This window comes from Peromyscus maniculatus, chromosome 3 (genome assembly GCF_049852395.1).
Source record: "Peromyscus maniculatus bairdii isolate BWxNUB_F1_BW_parent chromosome 3, HU_Pman_BW_mat_3.1, whole genome shotgun sequence".
In the NCBI taxonomy this organism is placed as follows: Eukaryota; Metazoa; Chordata; class Mammalia; order Rodentia; family Cricetidae; genus Peromyscus; species Peromyscus maniculatus.
The window spans coordinates 160,250,872-160,269,676 of NC_134854.1; the positions used below are offsets into that span (position 1 = coordinate 160,250,872).

The 18,805-nt window shown below is 39.0% G+C and overlaps 1 protein-coding gene across 6 annotated transcripts in view; it reads left to right on the top strand.

Moving 5' to 3' along the window:
* Positions 1–18,805, top strand: part of Pik3c2g (phosphatidylinositol-4-phosphate 3-kinase catalytic subunit type 2 gamma) — a 352,621-nt gene that overhangs the window by 259,417 nt on the left and 74,399 nt on the right. For all 6 annotated transcript variants that reach the window (XM_006976490.4, XM_015995399.3, XM_076568126.1 and 3 more), the window contains 2 exons: positions 2,362–2,518; positions 6,896–7,005. In XM_006976490.4, coding sequence (XP_006976552.1) covers positions 2,362–2,518; positions 6,896–7,005 — 267 coding nt within the window. The remainder of the gene's footprint in view (positions 1–2,361; positions 2,519–6,895; positions 7,006–18,805) is intronic.

Genomic DNA, 18,805 nt, shown 5'->3' on the forward strand with positions numbered 1-18,805 from the left:
TCCCCACCCATTTGGTGAAGAATGAGATCCAAGAACAAGAACTAGTGATGTACAAAACCCAAACTTGAGAACTGGATCATGGGGCCTGCAGCCTGGGCTCTGTGCATGGATCCTCTTCCAGCTGTGGCATTCCCTGAGTGCACGGTACTCTCCATGAGCCAGGTGTAGCAGGAATCTTAAAAGTTCTTATTAATAAAATCAAACCCGAGACAAGTTATTGGGGTCCATGCTGGTAGATCAGAGAGACTGAACAAGCCACAGCTATCTCACCTTGCCAATTCCTCAGCTGGTCCTGTTTCCTCAGACTGGAAGCTTCTGTGTCCTCATCCCAATAGCTCTCAGCTGAACTGCTGCTTAAAAGCCTGAATGCTTAATCAGCCACATGCTTAACCAGCCAAATGCCTCTAGTTTCTGGTCCTCACGCCTTATATATCTTTCTGTTTTGTACCACCACTCCCTGGGATTAAAGGCTGGCTTTCTGGGATTAAAGGTGTGTGTCACCATGCTTGGCTATTTCCAATGTGGCCTTGAACTCACAGAGATCCAGAGGGATTTCTATCTCTGGAATGCCAGGATTAAAGGTGTGTGCTATCACCGCCTACCTAGTGGCTTTTCTGTTCTCTGACCCCAGATAAGTTTATTAAGGTACACAATATTTTGGGGAAAACAATACCACCACAGCCAGGCACATAAATGTTTCCCATGTTGGGCCCCTCAAGAAGTCTAACAGCTGAGTGTTTGGTACCCAATTTAAACTCAAAAAAATGAAGTCACAGCAAGTTCAAGATTAGAACCTGTGCTTTTATCTTGTGTTTCTAACATCTCTTCTCCCAGCTTTGCTGAAATGTGGACCCAAAAATTACCTCATAGGATGAGTGGGAAAGCCCAGGAGCAAAATTTAGTGATCACAGTTTGAGACGTTACAGTTGGCACTTGAGAGGTTCTGCTCAGTGCTGGGGCTCAATACACTTTATTGAATACATTTTGGGACAAAGAAAGGCAAAGCAAGCCTAAGCAAGCCGAGTGAAAGTTTTCGGTACTCTGACTTCTCTTGAAGTCAGGGTAGTACGAAAAATACCAACTTTATTATTTTATACTGAGACAGGATCTCACTTCTGAGACCAGGCTAGCCTGGAACTAAACATGTAGTCTAGGCTGGCCTCAAACTCACAGTCTGCCTTAGCCTCTGGAGCACTGTGTGAACCACAGTGCCCAGATTTAAAGTCACACATCAGAACAACCACAACCAAATGCTATTTCAAAAAATGCTTTGTCTCCAATCAGAGTCCCCTGTCTGAGACGTGCTCACATAACTTCTTCATTTGAGTTCTCATACTTTGGAAAGGTCTAGTTGAGTCATATTGGTGGGATTTCCAGCTCAACTGCCTTTTTATTAAAACAGCAAAGCCTGTATCAGCATAGGACACTATTCTATTCTAAAGTGACCGTGAACTACCTCTCAATTCCCTCAGTTGTAACTTGGTGCAATCCTATTTGAACCCAGACTGTCACATTTAAAACATATTTTGTTCTAGTTTACCTACATTTGTGTCCCTATCTAGATGCTATTGAAGACTGTAAGACACATTGGTGTAAAATCCCCCTCATTGATTTAACTGCTGAGACCTCATCAGCTAAAGACACCTCTTGTCCTCCCCCACCTGCTTCTCCTAGAGACACTAATAACAATTTGGGAAATTTGACCTGTTTTTCCATCCCTTGGACTACAGGGGGCAGTATGACTTGTGTGAAAACACGGTCTGCAATGTCTTTGTGTGCTCAGTGTTTTTACTGAGTCATGTATGAAATGAATTATGGCTATCTTTTAGAAAACACCCTGTTCGCTAAGCATATGACAGTGAATTGATTACATCTGTTGTTGTTGTTGTTTCATAAATTATCTTCTGGAAGAATTTGTTATTATAATATCTTAAACTTTATCCAAACTCTCATCCTAAGGAGTCTGCCTTCCAAGGGAAGAAAATGGTTTTTTAAGGCACTGTAATGTTGAACTCAAGTTCTATCATCTCAAAATGCATCAGTAAATATACTTTCAGTAACGACTTTGCGCAGCTCTAACTTGTGCTGTTTATAGAGCCTATCGTCTCTCAGTAGATACATTCTATCCAAGTGTAATTGGGAATTAATTTGAGACAATATAGATGGATGTCGTAGCAATCTTTATGCTTTCTTCTCTACTGCAGCCAAGTTATTCAAAGCCCTCAATTACTAAGTTTTTTTCACTGATCCACAATGACCCACACTGGACTAAAATCGACAGGAAATACATTGTGGTAACTACCTACGATAGCCCTAAAAACCACGCCTTCTCCTCATGACTGCTACTGTTTTTATTTATAGGGACCGAGCCCCTTTCATTTTTACTTCAGAGATGGAGTACTTTATTACCGAAGGTGGAAAAAATACACAGCATTTTCAAGACTTTGTGGAGCTTTGCTGCAGAGCTTATAACATTATCAGGAAACACAGCCAGCTGATCCTGAGCCTTCTAGAAATGGTAAGTCCCTTGGAGAAATAATAACAGTCCTGAGCTTCATTTGTGTCTCCTCCAGTGATCTATTTGTCCTAATGGGTTGGAGTTTCCCCAAAGAGCTTTTAAAACAGAATGGAATGAGCAGCAGAACATGTTTCTTGACAATTCAATGTTAATTTATAGTTGTCCCATCTGACGTTACCATCATGGCACTGGTGGTGCATTCAGGGGGGATTCCTATGTAGGGCTGACTAAGGTTCAAGGAAAGTCATTTTTAAAATAACATCTTTGGTTGCATTGTCCCTTTTTGAAAACTACCTCAAAATTATTTGATTTGCATACGATGTCAACCTCATGATGTAGATGAGGTAGATTCATCCTGGCTTCCTTGTCTCAATATCTATCTGCCTCTGAGCACATGACCACTATTCAGATTAAGAAATGTAGGATCAAGACTACAAACTCTGGGGTTGGAAAGATGTCCCAGTGATTTAAAAACACAAACTTCTCTTGCATAAGACCTGAGTTCAGTTCCCAGCACACTCATGAGGTGGCTCACAACTGCCTGTAGCTCCAGCTCCAGGGACCTGATGCACTCTCCTGCATGCAACTAGGCCCATAACCACATACAGACACATACACGCAAATTTAATTCAAGGCAAAATGAGTCTAAAAGTGTGACTGATTAATTAGTGATGGGACTGCAGACTGATGCATTTAGTGGCATATATTGGGTCTACTGAGCTGTGGTCCTATTTCTCTGGATCATGGAGGACTCTGTGTTTCATTCCAGTGTCCACTGCAAAGAGATGAAGAATAGTCACATAGTATAAGGGAAGAAGAACCCAATAGAAATGTCTTTTGGAGAATGATGTGGTGATTTCTTTGAGTGCATACCTCCATGGTAATCCGCCTGTAGAAGAGTAGCATACCACTCATCCATCAATGTGTGATTTGGAATCTATCAAACACAACTGACTTAGAATTTTCAATTCTGCTAATAGTTAGTAAGAAGACAAACTTGCTGATTGGGTCTCTCTGATTTTGAATGCCAGCTTGGTACTTTAATGATAACATTCTTTGGGTGTACTTATACTTAACCCTAAATACTGTTACCTTATTAAATGAGGATAATAGCTGTTATCTTACGGAATTGATGGATAAATGACCTAGTAATGAATGTATCATATGGACCAGGCATTATACTAAGGTATTAATAGATTAATTTTCATAACTCTAGCTGATAATTAACATAAAGGACTTACAATAGTATCTGCCATATAGTAGAGTACAGTTAATTAATATGATAATATGAGATCATTGTTAATTTAATTTAAGTACTGTCAGGCTAGGGATATATTTCAATTGGTAAAGTGCCTACCTAGTACTGCAGACAATTGGGTGTGCCAGTACACACATGTAATCCCAGAACCCAGAACCTGAGAGGAAGAGACAGGAGGACCAGAAGTTCAAGGTCATCTTTGGTCACAAAGCAAGTTTGAGGATAGCTTGAACTACATGAAACCCTGACTCAAAATTCATTCAATCAATCAATTGAAAGGGTACTGACCAATACAGGATCATACATGCTTGTGTTGAATTTAAATTTGTATTAGTATTGCTTAAAGCTGAAGATTCAGTTTCTCAATCTCACTAGTTTCTTCTCCACAATTCAGATATTTTAATGTGTCCTTTTGTTTTGTTTTGTTTGTTTTTCCTGCATTGGGAATTGAACCTAGAGCTCTCCCACTTAGTTACATCCCCAGGCCTCAGGATCTCCAAGTTAAGTTTCCAACTATAGCCAGCAATTCTTATTTGTCAGTCTGTGTCCTAGCTCCCAATTGTGTTAGACTCTATTGCTTTTATAGGATGTCTTACAGTTTATAATAAGCTGATTCCATAATACAGAGGAAACTCTATGAGCACTAAATCCACAAATTTGACTTTATTTATATAATAACTATCCAGGCACTATCAACTCTAATGTCCTTTTAAACTCAGGAAGGTCTAGTTGGACTCTGTCAATATCTTAATCATGAATCCATGAGCTCTCAAGGGCCTATTGTGTGCCAGGAACTGTAAATGATAGGTTAACATATAAGACCCAGATTCTTAAATTTTTCAGTTGAATAGTGATGATTTGTGTATATAAGTAACTGAGGTTCCCAGCTTTTGTAAGTGATAATCACACTATAGAAACTATAGAAAAAGAATAGTTCAGCTCTAATGAATGCCTTAACCAGATGCAGGTGTCCAGAACAAAACCCCACAAGTCAAGTTTCATGGAGCTATTTCTCCAGTGGCATTAAATTATGCTGGGTGACAATTAAGCATGATAGGTTAATATGATAGCAGATCATCTCAATGAATAGGAACATCTTGGTCAGAATTTTTTTTTGTTTATTAAGCTTTTTGCATTTCTTTAAAAATATTCATCATGGTAATTAATCATTAAAAAAATGTAAATGTTAGGCCAGGCATGGTGGCTTGTGCCTGTAGTTCTTACAGTCAGGAGGCTGAGGCAGGAAAATTGTAGTTTCAAGGCTGTCTTGTCTCCAAAAACAACATCAAAAATGTTGTACTATATTTAATTTAAGGAAAGGAAAGGGGCTGGGGAGAGTGTTTAGTGGTTAGAGTGCTTGCAAAGGACCCGAGTTCAGTTGCCACTACCAACTTACATCCAGCAGCAAGTTACAATGACCTGAAATCCAGTTCTAGGGAATGTAATGCCCTTTTCTGGCCTCCATGGGCACCCACCCACAAATGTGTCACACAAACACACACACACTACATTTTTAAATTTGACATATAGTGATTTAACCCTGTTTTGAAATAATTTCTTACACAAATAGCAAAAACAGCTGTTTGACTTTTAGGATAAGGGTAAAAAATTATCAATGGAGGTCATTCATACACACTAAGTGATAATCTCAGATTTAGACTCTTACAGAAACAGAAATAAGAATCGGAAGCAATGCAGACCACTTAATCCCACAGACAAATGCTTGCAAAATTGTGATGTGTGGTTGCCTCAGTTTCTGGTCATCTACCTCCCAGTTCCCCTGCTTTACTCCAATGTGGATACTGTGGGACTCTTGATAAAGTCTTCAGTGGCTATTTCAGGACCACACACTCTCCAGCTAAAGCTTCTCTTAAAATTAAAACCAAGTTTAAATTTGTGAAAACTTGCTTTCTACATACACATTTAATATGGCTTTTTTTTCCATTCTGACTCTCAAGTTGACATCTTTAAACACAGTTCAGTGCACTACACCATGACCCAGTTACAAGTTGAGAAATACTTGGCACAGGTCATCAAGACTGGGTTCTGCAAACGATCAATACCCAAGATCACAAGGCACAGGCGTTCAGTGGGTTCAATGTGGAGTTAATGACCCATCCTCAGCAGAAAGCATCTTGTTGCCAGATATCTGCAGTGCTTTTGTTTCCTCATGGGGAAAGCAAGCAAAAAGTAATCTATGTAATTCCCATCTTGCTTAAAAGGAACATCTGTAGGAGACCCGAGTGTGTTGCTGGCTGAGTTCACTAGCATAAAAGCCTGTATTTCGTCAGCTTTTCTCCCATTAAAAAAAAATCAATATAAACTATTATGGAAGACTCTCAAAGAACACAGGGACCATTCACCCAGTTTCAGATGTTTATCACTCCCATTATTATAGCAGATATTTCTCAGTGGAAATCTTTCTAGATTCCCTATATGGTAAGGGAAGAGCACAGATTCCCTAAGTGAAGCTATCAAAATAGAGCTGGGCTTAATATCAGAATAGAAACAAAAGTCCTGTCCTTAGAACAAATGACTCATACACCCATTGGTTGTATCTGTTCATTCCTACCTGTTATAGCTGTCCTCTTCCTTCCCCGCCACCCCAGCTACATGTATCACCCATGAACTCCAGAAAAAACCTATGATATACACTGCAGTGGGTCAGAGAACCCACTATGGAGCCATCCATATTCTCTGGTATTACCACACTCAATAATTCCTCTCCAAGGGATGAGACATATAAAGGGTGGACTTGGGACTTGTTATCTTTAGTCAGTCACATGATGGAGAGAGAGTTGGATTCATCTGGTTTGTTATAGTCTGAACATGTCAGCTTGTATAAATAGATGATAGATTAGACAGAGGTGGATAGATAGATAGATAGATAGATAGATAGATAGATAGATAGATAGATAGATAGATAGATGATAGATATCCCTCCACTAAGTAGGAGAGGTTCAAAAGCATGAAATGATGTCCATTCATGCAGATGAAATGAAAGGCACATTAAAACAAACATAAATGTCTGTGTGACTATCACCAGAGCGATCCAAGTAAGCTTGATTTTGTCTGTATTTATTCTTTCCTTTTCGGTTTGGGGTTTTGTTGATATCAAGATGCTGCATGCAGGACTGCCTGAGCTAAGTGGAACTGAAGACCTAAAATACGTATATAACAATCTCCGTCCACAAGACACAGATCTGGAAGCCACAAGTCATTTTACCAAGTAAGATGAGCTGCAAATGTGTATGTGTGTTCATGCGTGTTGACATATGTTCCACATTTGAGGTGATCTCAGGTTAAACTAGTCATTGGTATGAAGCTGACATCTCTAGACCCATCTGTGCCCCCATTTTCAAAGAACAGAAACAGAGAAGTGTGCGTGTCTACAAGCAGAAGGCCTTGGCTGGTGTCTCCACAGATGCTATTGTTTGCTAACTAGCTTCTTTGTCTAGCAGATTGCTCAATAAGAGGTCGTTGCAAAGAGCAAGGGCTGACATAAATAAATTGGTTATTCTACTTGAACTCTGTCCAGAAAAACAATTTAGAGAAAGAGATTTATGAAGAGAAACGGGCCCTCTACTTTCATCTGCAAGAAAATACAAATATTGGGATATTTAGTCAAAGACCTGTGACTGTCATCTAGCTTTAATCTATTTTTTATCAAGCAAATCTGGGAAACACTGATGTACTTTAAGGTAAGAGTCTCACCAGAATGCAGAAAACATCAGTTAGACGCCAAGGCTGTGAGCAAAGGACAGTGGTTTTTATAATGGAACACCCTACATTGATTTTCTTTTTGAACATAGAGTATAATTCTCAGACTATTTCAAGTATTCAGTAAATGTCAACTGCAGTTATTCCTGTGCACATCTCATGGAAAGCAAACGGAACTCTTTTGTTCCCTTGACTCTTCAGAGTGACTCTTACTTCAATCTCTTAATCACTGATATTTTCAACACAGATTGCATTATTTTCACTGGAGCATATGCTTTGGAAAGAAACATCAGCTAAATTAAAACCCCTCCAGGGTTTGAATCCCCCCCTCCATTTCCCTATTGTACAATAAAGAGTGTGTCCTCATTGCCAGGGTGCAGTGAGGCTTCAAGAGGGCAGAAATTCACTCCCATCAGGAACTCTTTCTCCTGAACTTGAGTAGACAGGCAGCATGACCAGCAGTGGAATTTAAGACAAATGACAGAATCAAAGATGATAGACCATGAGGGCCCTTATACTGATGATAGTGACAATGAAAATTCAAAGGAGAAAACCAAGATGCAGAGGGTTAAGGGTCTTCCCCACCATCCACAGAAGCAAGAGGGGCTCAGATTAGGTCTCATCTTTCTGTTCTGGAGTCTTCCCAGGAGTCAATTCTGGAAACTAGATGATATTACTAAGTAACACTTGGTAGAGGGGGGACCTTTTCTGATACCTATTTATTATTTTTTAATCTACCATTAGAGATGCATTAGGAAAGACTGGTAGAAGTTTTTGTTTGTTTGCTTTTTCATTCTTTAAAAAATATCCTCAGCTCAGGAGGCTGAGGCAGGAGGACTGCCATGAATTCAAAGTTAGCTTGGATTTCATAGTTAGTTCCAGATGCACCTGGACTACAGTGGAAGACCCTGTCTCAAAATAGCAATAACTAAACTAAACAATCTCTTAATTAAGTATGCATACACATAGATTAGATAGATAGATAGATAGATAGATGATAGATAGATAGATAGATAGATAGATAGATAGATAGATAGATAGATAGATAGATAGATAATATTGACTAATAGTCTTTCCTACCACATAGGTATATAGATACTAAAGTAAAGAAAGCACTATCAGACCCTGGCCAGAAAAAACTGTGGACAGACTTCATTAGCCAGAGCCCCATTTTACCCATCTCTTTTGATCTTGTGTATGAATGATCTTCCCAAAACCAATTCACTGCCTCTGTCCATTTCAAAGGGACCGGCCCAAGTACAGGAAGCAGATCCAAGCCAGCAACCTCCTGGCAGTGGGTTTATCCTCCTGAACCACTGCTGTACCTCTGCCAGGGCAATTGTACAGCTGCAGATGCTCTTCTTCCTAATGGAATTTTCTTCTACCACTTCGTAGAGAAGCAGGTTTAGACTCGTTCTCCATTTTAGGATTAAGCAGCATGGAGTTGCGTAAAATAGAATACATCATCCCCGTATTTAACAACACTTCATCTTACCATTCCTTATCTCTTCCTTCCTACCCTTCTCATCGGAGTGTCTCCTTCAAAACTTATTGATCTCTTTCTATTACCCCAATGTAAATTTTTCCAGGATAGATAATTTTCATGATGTAACATTCATCCTGTATTTGTCTATTTGACTCATATGTAAATCATAAATTTTTAGAGGGGGTGTGTAACCATACTTTCAATCCTACTTAAACATGAAACTCCAGACAAATAATATATCACCCCTGAAACCTTGTTATTCAGCACTCACTAATCTTTCTTCTCATGATTCTACAGGATAAGCTCTTTTTATGTACTATATATTGCAATTATATGTTGTCTTGCATAATTTCATCTCAACCAAAATTTTGGTTGGTTACATCAGTTTCTCCCAAGTAAAGCAGAGGAAGGGGTATATTCCTACTTTCCCATTCCTGTGAATATCTGAATGTGGAACAAGCCCTACTTGAGGGAAAGTGCAATTGAAATGCCTGGCTGCAATTAAGTATATGGAAGACATTTAACAATAAGCTAACACCTAAGATGGTGCTTCTTATGTGTCAGGCCCTATTGTAAGTGCTTTTCATTGTCATAAAACCCTATGAGTAGTGAAATTCCTAACTACATATTTAGATTAGTAAAGCAAAACCCAAGAGACATGAAACAAATTGCAAGACATAGGCAGCAAGAGGCGCAGCCGTATGATGAGGTTCTAGAATGTCGAGTATCAACCAGGAGTCTGTAGGCTCAAGGTCATCTCTTCTACAGCTTCTCAGATACCTGTCACTCCATAATCCAGGTCATAATTTAATCAAGATGTCCTCACCCTTCCACGGGCACTTATCCTCACATCTGAGCTCCTCTAACCTCAGCAAAGATAGAAACCCCTCCCTCAAAACAGTATCTCTATTCACCATTAAGAGTTCCTTGGATGTTTTTGTGTAAAATCTGCTCTACTTGCTGCCTTTGGAGACTCATGCAGGTTCCCAGAAGTCACTTTCCTTCTTGTCTTACTTTTGCCACATTCCCATATGGGTTAAAATGATGTCTCTATTTTCTTCTCAGCAAAATTTACCACGAAATTTACTCTTTCTTAATCCTCAAGAGTCTCGTTAGTGTATTTTATCCTAAGGTTTTAGTAGAACATCTGTATAATTTTAGGTCTGATGTAGGCAGAAATTTCCTGTCCCAACTGTCTGCTCCCAAATAACCAACACAACATGGAGACTTAAGATCACTTATAAATGCTTGGCCAACATCTCAGGCTTGTTACTAACTAGCTCTTACAACTTAACCCATTTCTATTCATCTATGTGCTGCCCCAAGGCTAATGGCTTTTAACTCTATTCCATTTTGTATGTCCCACTCATTCTCTGGCTGGCTGGTGACTCCTGACTCCACCTTCCTTCTTCCCATCATTCTCAGTTTGGCTGTCCTGCCTAACTTCCTACTTGGCTACCAACCTGTCAACTTTTTATTGACCAATGAGAGTAATACATATTCACATTGTGCAGAAGGATTCTTCCACAGCAGTCTGATGTGTCTATTCAGGTCTTCTTCAGGTTCTTTGGGCAGAATGAAAAACTCAGGGACATTTCCTAGACCACATTCCATCTAGCACAAAAAAGAACTCAATATAGAAGATCCAGAAATATCTATCATTTGTGCCTATTTCCTTGCAATACAAAAACTGTTTCCTATGATCTATTGTTTGAATATTTGAATTCCTAAAGTATACATTATTTCTTCTTTAAATCCTTAATCAATGAATAGAGTAGGTTTAAACAAATCTAGGTCAATTGTAAATGACAAGCAACTTAGGTAGAGCATTTAGGACTTTAATGAAAGCTAGAAATTATATGTACCTCTTTACAACCATCTCTGAGTACCCAAAACATACTTGGTCCAGAATTTCCCAAAGATAGCAAGATCTTAAGATGGTAAAGTCTCTTATATAACATGACATAATGTGTATACATGACCTACAGCATCCTCTTATTTTCCCATAGCCTTCTCTAGATTACTTTTATAATAATACAATGGAAATGGTATATAACCTTACATTATAATATGTAATACATTAATTAATATATAAATACTTTTACACTAATATGATGGAAATGGTACCTAATATACTGTGTTACTCAGAGACTGATGGCAAGAAAGAAAAATCTGTCTATGTTCTGTAAAGAAAAAATTATTTTCAAAGTATTTTTAGCCCATGGTTAGTTGAACTTGTAGCTGTGGAGGTCACAGGAATATTCAAGTGTACTTTTGTATAAATCATATTGTTCTCTTTAGTTGTGTTCTTGAATATTACATGGATTTTAGAATTTAAAAAAAGAAATGCTTATTCACGGAAAAAGAAGCAAGTCCTGTAATGAACCCATCATGGGTATTTGCTGTTTCTGTGGAGATAATTAAATACACACACACACACACACACACACACACACACACACACACACACACCTTATTAATTATATACTGTATTTGGGAGAGATACATATAGTCTCTATGTTTACATTCTTTTATTCTTTCCTTTGTTCTGAGATTCTTCAAGACTTTTGTGCTGCTGCTTATTCTGAAGTAATTACCAAGTAACAGATAAAAATAAGACAAGAGAATCTACCTACTCACTGTCACCAGGATCACAGCTGGAGGGGGGTGAATAAGGACTGAGACATGTGAGATGTACCGTTATGGTCACCCTAAGTTCCCACATCCTTCCTACACTGTTAGCATCAGGAGGCTCCCCTTTCAACTGTGCTGGAGACTTGAAAGCCAGAACTGACTCTTTCTATCTGGGTGTGAGCAGCACAGATTGCTTCCCTACTCCTGGGTGTGTGCATTCAGGTCAAGAGCTGATTGTAAGTATTTCAGAGGATGTTACATGCTGTGAGGCACTGAAAATTATATTGTAATTAATGGTATAGAGAAGAAAAGAAAAATAAAACTGGCTTGCTGGCCACAAAGGTTTTTTCCACATCACTGCCAATGCCTCTCTCTTCCCCAACTTCCTTCTACCCCTTCTTGAGGAGAAGCATCGCTGAATGGAATCAAGAAAGAATCATGACTCAGGCCCCTGCAAATTGATGCTTTCATGGAGTATCTCTGAGACACCCACTGCTAGGCAACAAAGGAAACCATCCATCAAAATCCTGTCCAAACGGGTTATTTCAGAATTTTCAATCACTCTCAACCCTCTGGTTAGCTGTCCTTAGAAACAGATAACCTTCCTCACAGATGGACTGGAATGATAAGTATAGACTCACCACCCACCTCCCCTCCCACATCTAGACAGAGCTTTTCACATCATCCATTTCCCTCTCCAAAACTGAGAGGAGACATTGTCCATGGATACCCAGACACCCCTTTGGCCTACCATGCAGATACTGTGATTCAGACAACATACCATCTACTATTCTTCAGCTAGAAGCTAATGTGAAACAATGCAAAACTTCAAACATAAAAGAAAAAAATCTGGCGTTTGAAGGATAAATGACATGCACAGATTCAAACAATAAGCCAACAGTGTCAGAAACCAACAGGACCTATCTGGTCTCACCTGGAAAGAGGCCTGCTTTGTTTGTCTTGCCCATCATGAGCTATGCCCCACTACCAATTTTCTGACATTCTCTGGTGTAAGTTTCAGAGAGACACCTGATTCATTTATGTACTTGTCTTTGTTCTTACTGGACGGGTCTTTCATATGAGTGTCTGTGGAGCTTGTTGCTTGAGTCCTGTATGGGTACTCTTGCCAAAGAACAGTTCAGAGTCATTTCTCTCAACTTGGCACTTTGGAGAACAGCTTTAAGAGTAACCATTGTGTAGAAGAAATGTTGTGGCACCAGATGAGATGATTCTGAAGAAGATGGAGATATTGACAGCCTCTAAAAGTGTGTACCTGGACTCACATCTGAGTCACAGTTTCCTGAGCCACCACAGCTACAGACACAATGCAGACAATCCTGTGTGCCCCCTCCTTCTCCCTTTGATCTCATGGCTAAATAACAAGACAGGCTTCATGCCCAAAGGCAACCAAACACAGTCTCATGCCTTTGTAACTGTTTTCTCTCCGGACCTGAGCAAAAGAACATGGTGGGGGTGTAGATCCCTGAGTTCCTTTATCATTACACTAGAATTTGTACTTAGTGTCTTACAAATTTCCATAATGTAACTGTTTTATTTCACAAATAAGGGTAAAAATCTCCTTTAATTTAGCTTAACTGCTGATACCTACAGAGATGAATGCTCACAAGGAGCAAACAGAACTTGGACGGAGTAACAACCAAGGCACTCAACATTTCTGAAAACTGAGAAAACAAATTCAAAGAGTGTTCTCAGAATTCCTTCTGTCATTGTGAAAGCCCTTCGTGGTTCTTTAATCTCATTATAACTCAAACTACACTAATTGTCTGAGCCCTTGTTTATTTATTATTTTTATTTTTTACTTGCCAGTATAACATCTTTTACAATATTTGTACTTCCCATTCTGTTAGCCAGCCACATTCAGTATGATGTGTGGCAGCTTAGTTGCTAGTCTAAATTTCTACAATAGGAACATCTCTGACAATATGCCCAATTTGCCTAAATACCAAGTCAGGACAAAATTAGCTACTGAGTAATAAAAATGGTATTTGGAATTTTCTGGAATACTCTGCGTCTAAAGGTTAAATGCATTTGAAAAGTTTAATGTACCAACTAAAGGTACCAAAAATAACGAGTAAAGAAAGGAGTATCCCAGACAACAGTGGTTAACAATGGCTGTTGCCTACACAGTTGCTCTGTGCTTCAGTTCACAGGCAACAGAAGTCCTGAGCCTGTTCACACATAGCTGCCTATTCTAGTGACTTAACAAGCAATTTCATGAAAGTAACTTACCACCAATTCTAAATACATCTCTTCATATTTTAAAGAATTGTATAACTTCTATTATAACACCATCTACTGCTTTGAATCTTCTCTATTGTTGCATGTTAAGATTTATTTTCATATTCTGCATAACAATTAATTTCAGCATCATCAGTACCCCTGGCACTGAGGATATGGTTCAATGCTGTCTTTTCACTGGCACACTACTCTCTAATTGGAGTAGACCATCACCCATCTATCTCCTGGGTTCTCCATTCTATTTGCTCAGATATAATCAGTTTTTACAATGGGCCTCCATAAGAAGGTCTAATAATAAGCTTTTTATAGTTGAGGCTAAGGAGTCTGAGATTCTTGTTTATATTCAGTAAGGAGCCTCTTGTGACATTTACTTAGGACTCACCAACTCTATGGCATTCATTCTGAAGACCTGAAACTTCAAGTTGGAAAACAGAAAAGATATTTAAGAAGATTTTCTGTCTGCTGTGAGAGAGTGTCTTCTATCTGTGACAGGGCAAGCAGCCAGGAAATCTCAGCACTGTGCTTGCCTAAATACAACATCAGTATGAGAACACCAGCTGACGTGCTAGTTGGGGGAGGGGGGAATTCTCGCAGCTTTATTCCCATAGAAGACAGAGGCAATTCATGGTTAGTGAGAGATGAAGAACCAGTCTTCTTCAGGGATAGGTCCTTATAGGTCATCCAATTCCAAGAAGTCAGCCCTAAACACATAGAAGCAACACTGAATGAACTCGGTATGCTGTATTGATAAATTTATGTGTGTGTGTGTGTGTGTGTGTGTGTGTGTGTGTGTGTGTGTGTGTCAACAATACATAAAGAATAAACGGGCATGAATTTGGAAAGGAGTGGGGCTTTGTGGGGGAAGAATTAGAGGAAAGAGAGAGAGGGATAATATTAACATAGTACTTATATATGAAATTCTAAAAAAAATAAAATTAAGTGATTTTAAAATCAAGTTCTAAAGGACAGAGGGGGGTAAGAAGAAGATGGAGAGGAGGAGAACGATGAAAAGGAAGATGCAGAGGCAGCAGCAACAGCCCTAGCTACTCTAATAGTCATGTGATAGCATTCTTACAGGACCTGAAGAGTTTACCACGACTACACCAATGGTTTACACAGTTGATTCCCCTTGTTTCTTCCCATGTACAGTTAGCTACCTTTTGGACTCATGCAGTCATTTCTTTATTTATTGGTAGTAGTTGAAGTGTTGCACACTAATATGCTACTTCTAATGATTTGTGTTACCGCTTTTGATCCTTGAGAAATAGCATGCTTTAATCACCAAGTATACTCCATAGAAGCTCCTGACCATCAGGAATGATGTTAAGCTTGTAAGCAGGGCTAGTGAGCTCAGTGCAAACAGAGTTGACTTTTCTTTAACAGGTGATTTTTGCAGCATACAGCTGTGCCAAATAATATGAGAATGAAATCCTGTGTATAGCTCCTACTGGCCTGCCTATGTTGCTGGAGGTCTTCTCTCCAGGTTCCACCAAGCCCCGCAATCCCACAATCCACATATAAAATAATCACTCAGATGCTTATATTACTTATAAACTGTATGGCTGTGGCAGGCTTCTTGCTAACTGTTCTTATATCTTAAATTAACCCATTTCTATAAATCTATACCTTGCCACATCGCTTGTGGCTTACCGGTGTCTTTACATGCTGCTTATCCTGGCAGTGGCTTTCAGTGTCTCCCTCCCTTCTTCCTGTTTCCCCAATTCTCCTCTCTCCTTGTCCCGACTATACTTCCTGTCTGGTCACTGGCCATCAGTGTTTTATTTATATAGAGCGATATCCACAGCAGTCTATGTTGGACAAATGTAAATGCTCATTAGCATCAGTGTCTCCAGATTACTGTAAAGACCATTATAAGGAAAATATCCACATGCTTATGGCCATGCATCCCAAGCTATGTGGGCAACCTATCAAGTCCATAAGAATTTACATGATATATGTTATTTTATTCAAAGAATAAAACAAAAAAGTTGTTTTTACAAAAATATTTACACAAATATATTACATACATGTGCACCCAGTTATTAGGAGTTCTCTTTGACACATATAAATACTAAGTTTTCAAAAATAAAAGTGTTCCCAGCAATCAGAAGGCTGAAGCAGGAGGAGGAGCAGATCAACGCCAGCCTGAGCCATAGCAAGACTCTTTGTGAATAAAATGCTTAGGGAGGTATCTTTTCTTATGCATACAGAATGTATTGCAATGATTATTTGTTGAATACATACTTTAAATTCTGTGTGTGTGTTTGCTTGTGTGTATATATGTGTACCATGTGTGTGCAGATGCCAAAAGACTGTGTCAGATCCCCTGAACTGTAGTTATAGGCTGTTGGGAGTCACCTGGTGTGGGTTCTGAGAAACAAACCCAGGTCCTACAAGAGTAGCCGTCTCTCTTAACCACTGCTCCTATAGAAAAGGTTTTAAATAACACTGTTTTGCTTAAAATATGTGCTTGAATATCTTTGACATATATATAATAAAAATACATATAGTATATTTGACATATATATGCTGTGGATATCCCTCTGTATAAATAAAATGCTGACTGGCCAGTAGCCAGGCAGGAAGTATAGGTGGGACAAACAGAGAAGAGAACTGTGGGAAGAGGAAGGCTGAGTCGGGAGACACCAGCCCACTGTCCAGGGAGCAGCATGTAACAGGCACACAGATAAAGCCACGTAATATGTGGCAACATCTAGATTAACAGATATTGGCTGAGTTTAAGTGTAAGAGCTAGTTAGTGGTAGGCCTGAGCTAATGGCCAAGCAGTTTTAAATAATATTAGTGTGTGGGTGTTTATTTGGGTCTGAGTGGCTGCAGACACACAAGGACGCAGGAGCTGGGTGGACATAGGAAAACTTCAACTGCATATATATAATAAAAACAGAATTGTGTGATGGCATGCTTTATAAACATAAGTTTAAAAAAGTGCTAGACAGACATTTCAGAAGTTACAAATTGAATGCTGGATTATTGCTTTCCCTCGTGGAATGAAGAAATTATGACAAAAGCTGCATCAATTTATCATTCCCCTGAACTGCTGAGCAAGCTGGACAATCAACACCCCAATGCAAAAACAATGTACAGTACTGTGTTTATTACACACACCAGAATCCCTACAATGAAGTGAAGCCTACAATTTAGATGAAGGACAAATTTGTTCTTGGTGAGTTTGAGTCACGTGAAACCCTTCTGTTTATAAATGATAAAATTACAATGTAAGTAGAAACATAAAAAGTGACTCTTACAAAGTCTTCACAGAAAATATTTGGAGAAATATTTCCCTCAGATTATTAAAGAAACTGGTCAGGAGATCCTATATTCTGTCAAACCACCAAAGCATATAAATAATTTAAGCTGTGGTAAGAAACATGCTCAGGTAGAAATCCCCCTGGGTTGCTTGAGGGTCTTACACATGGGTCTGGTCCACACCCTGAAGGTAACACTCCCCAGTGGCCACTCTGGTTTATATGCAGTGAAAAGATTTTTCTCATATGTGTAAATGTGAATGCAAAATTATATCATTTTTTCTACATGGAGTAGAGACTCAGTTAGTGAAGTGCTTCCATCCAAGCATGAGGACCTGAGTTTCAATCCACAGCATCCATGCGGGTGTGGTAGTATGCAATTGTAATCCAAGCACCAGGGAGGAAAAGCCAGGAAGACCTTTCTTGGGCCTGATGGCAAGCTAGACTGGCCAAATTGGTAAACCCCATGTTCAGTGATACTTGGTCACAAAAGGCTGAGTACAATTGAAGAAGATATCCAATGCTGGTCTCTGACCTTCACACACATGCAGATAGATATGCACAACACTTATGCATGTATACCACACACATATACAGATATGCATAAACCACATATGCATGTTTAGCACATACACACACACACACACACACACACACACACACACATATATATATATATATATATATATATATCACGTAAAAATATAATTAATTTTAAAAGAAATTTCCATTGTTCCAGAAGTTACTATGAAGATCAGAGCTAGAGATTCAGCACCTACCCATGCATACATTTCTAGGGCACCTTTTGGAGGCAGTCGTTTCTGAGGAGAAGCAATTTATTTAAACTTTTAATATATAATATTATGTGAAATTACACATTAACTGTGAAGTAGAATACAGAGTGTAGACACTTTAAGATAGAACATATTGGGAATCCTGGCACATGCTCGCAATCCAAGCACTCTGGAAGCTGAGGCAGGAGGATCTCAGGTTGGAGGCCAGTTTAGGTCCCCCAAAACAGAAGCAGCAATCAATCAAACAAACAAAAATACAGTCTAAAGTTTAAGAAATGTGATTATTGATCTCTTCAGGTAGCTGGAAATATTTGTTAGGGTTTTATTTTTGTTGTTGCTGTTGTTTTTTCTGCCTATACGTTATTTCTGAGTAAAAAATCAAACACTAAACATTTCACAGCCTTTACCACACCAGGGAATTCCACACTAAACCTAGTCGATTATTTTCCATGTTAAGACAAAATTGAAAGGTTTTTTCCATTATCAAAAATTCATAAACAGAATTAGGACTTTGGAATTAGAGAAATGTGAATGGGACTCTCTGGTTATGACTTCCTAGATTACATTTTTATTTTTTTGGTGGCACTGAATCTCCCTTGGATTTTGTTTTTAACCACAGAGAAAATAATTTCACTGTCTTTCTGGAGGATAAGAAGATTATCATGAAGCGTTTAGTGTGTTGCTTGCCAAAGGGCATAGACTTCCTGAGGGCAGCACTCTGATTGGCTCCATCAGCCATTTGCTGCAGTGCACAGAGCCAGGCCTAGCAGGGGAATTAGACATTCTTGATCAAGAGTGCCTGGGGGTGTTCTCAGAGCTGGGGTTCTTCTGGCTGTAGCTTTGGCTCTTTATTATTAAAAAAAAAAAACT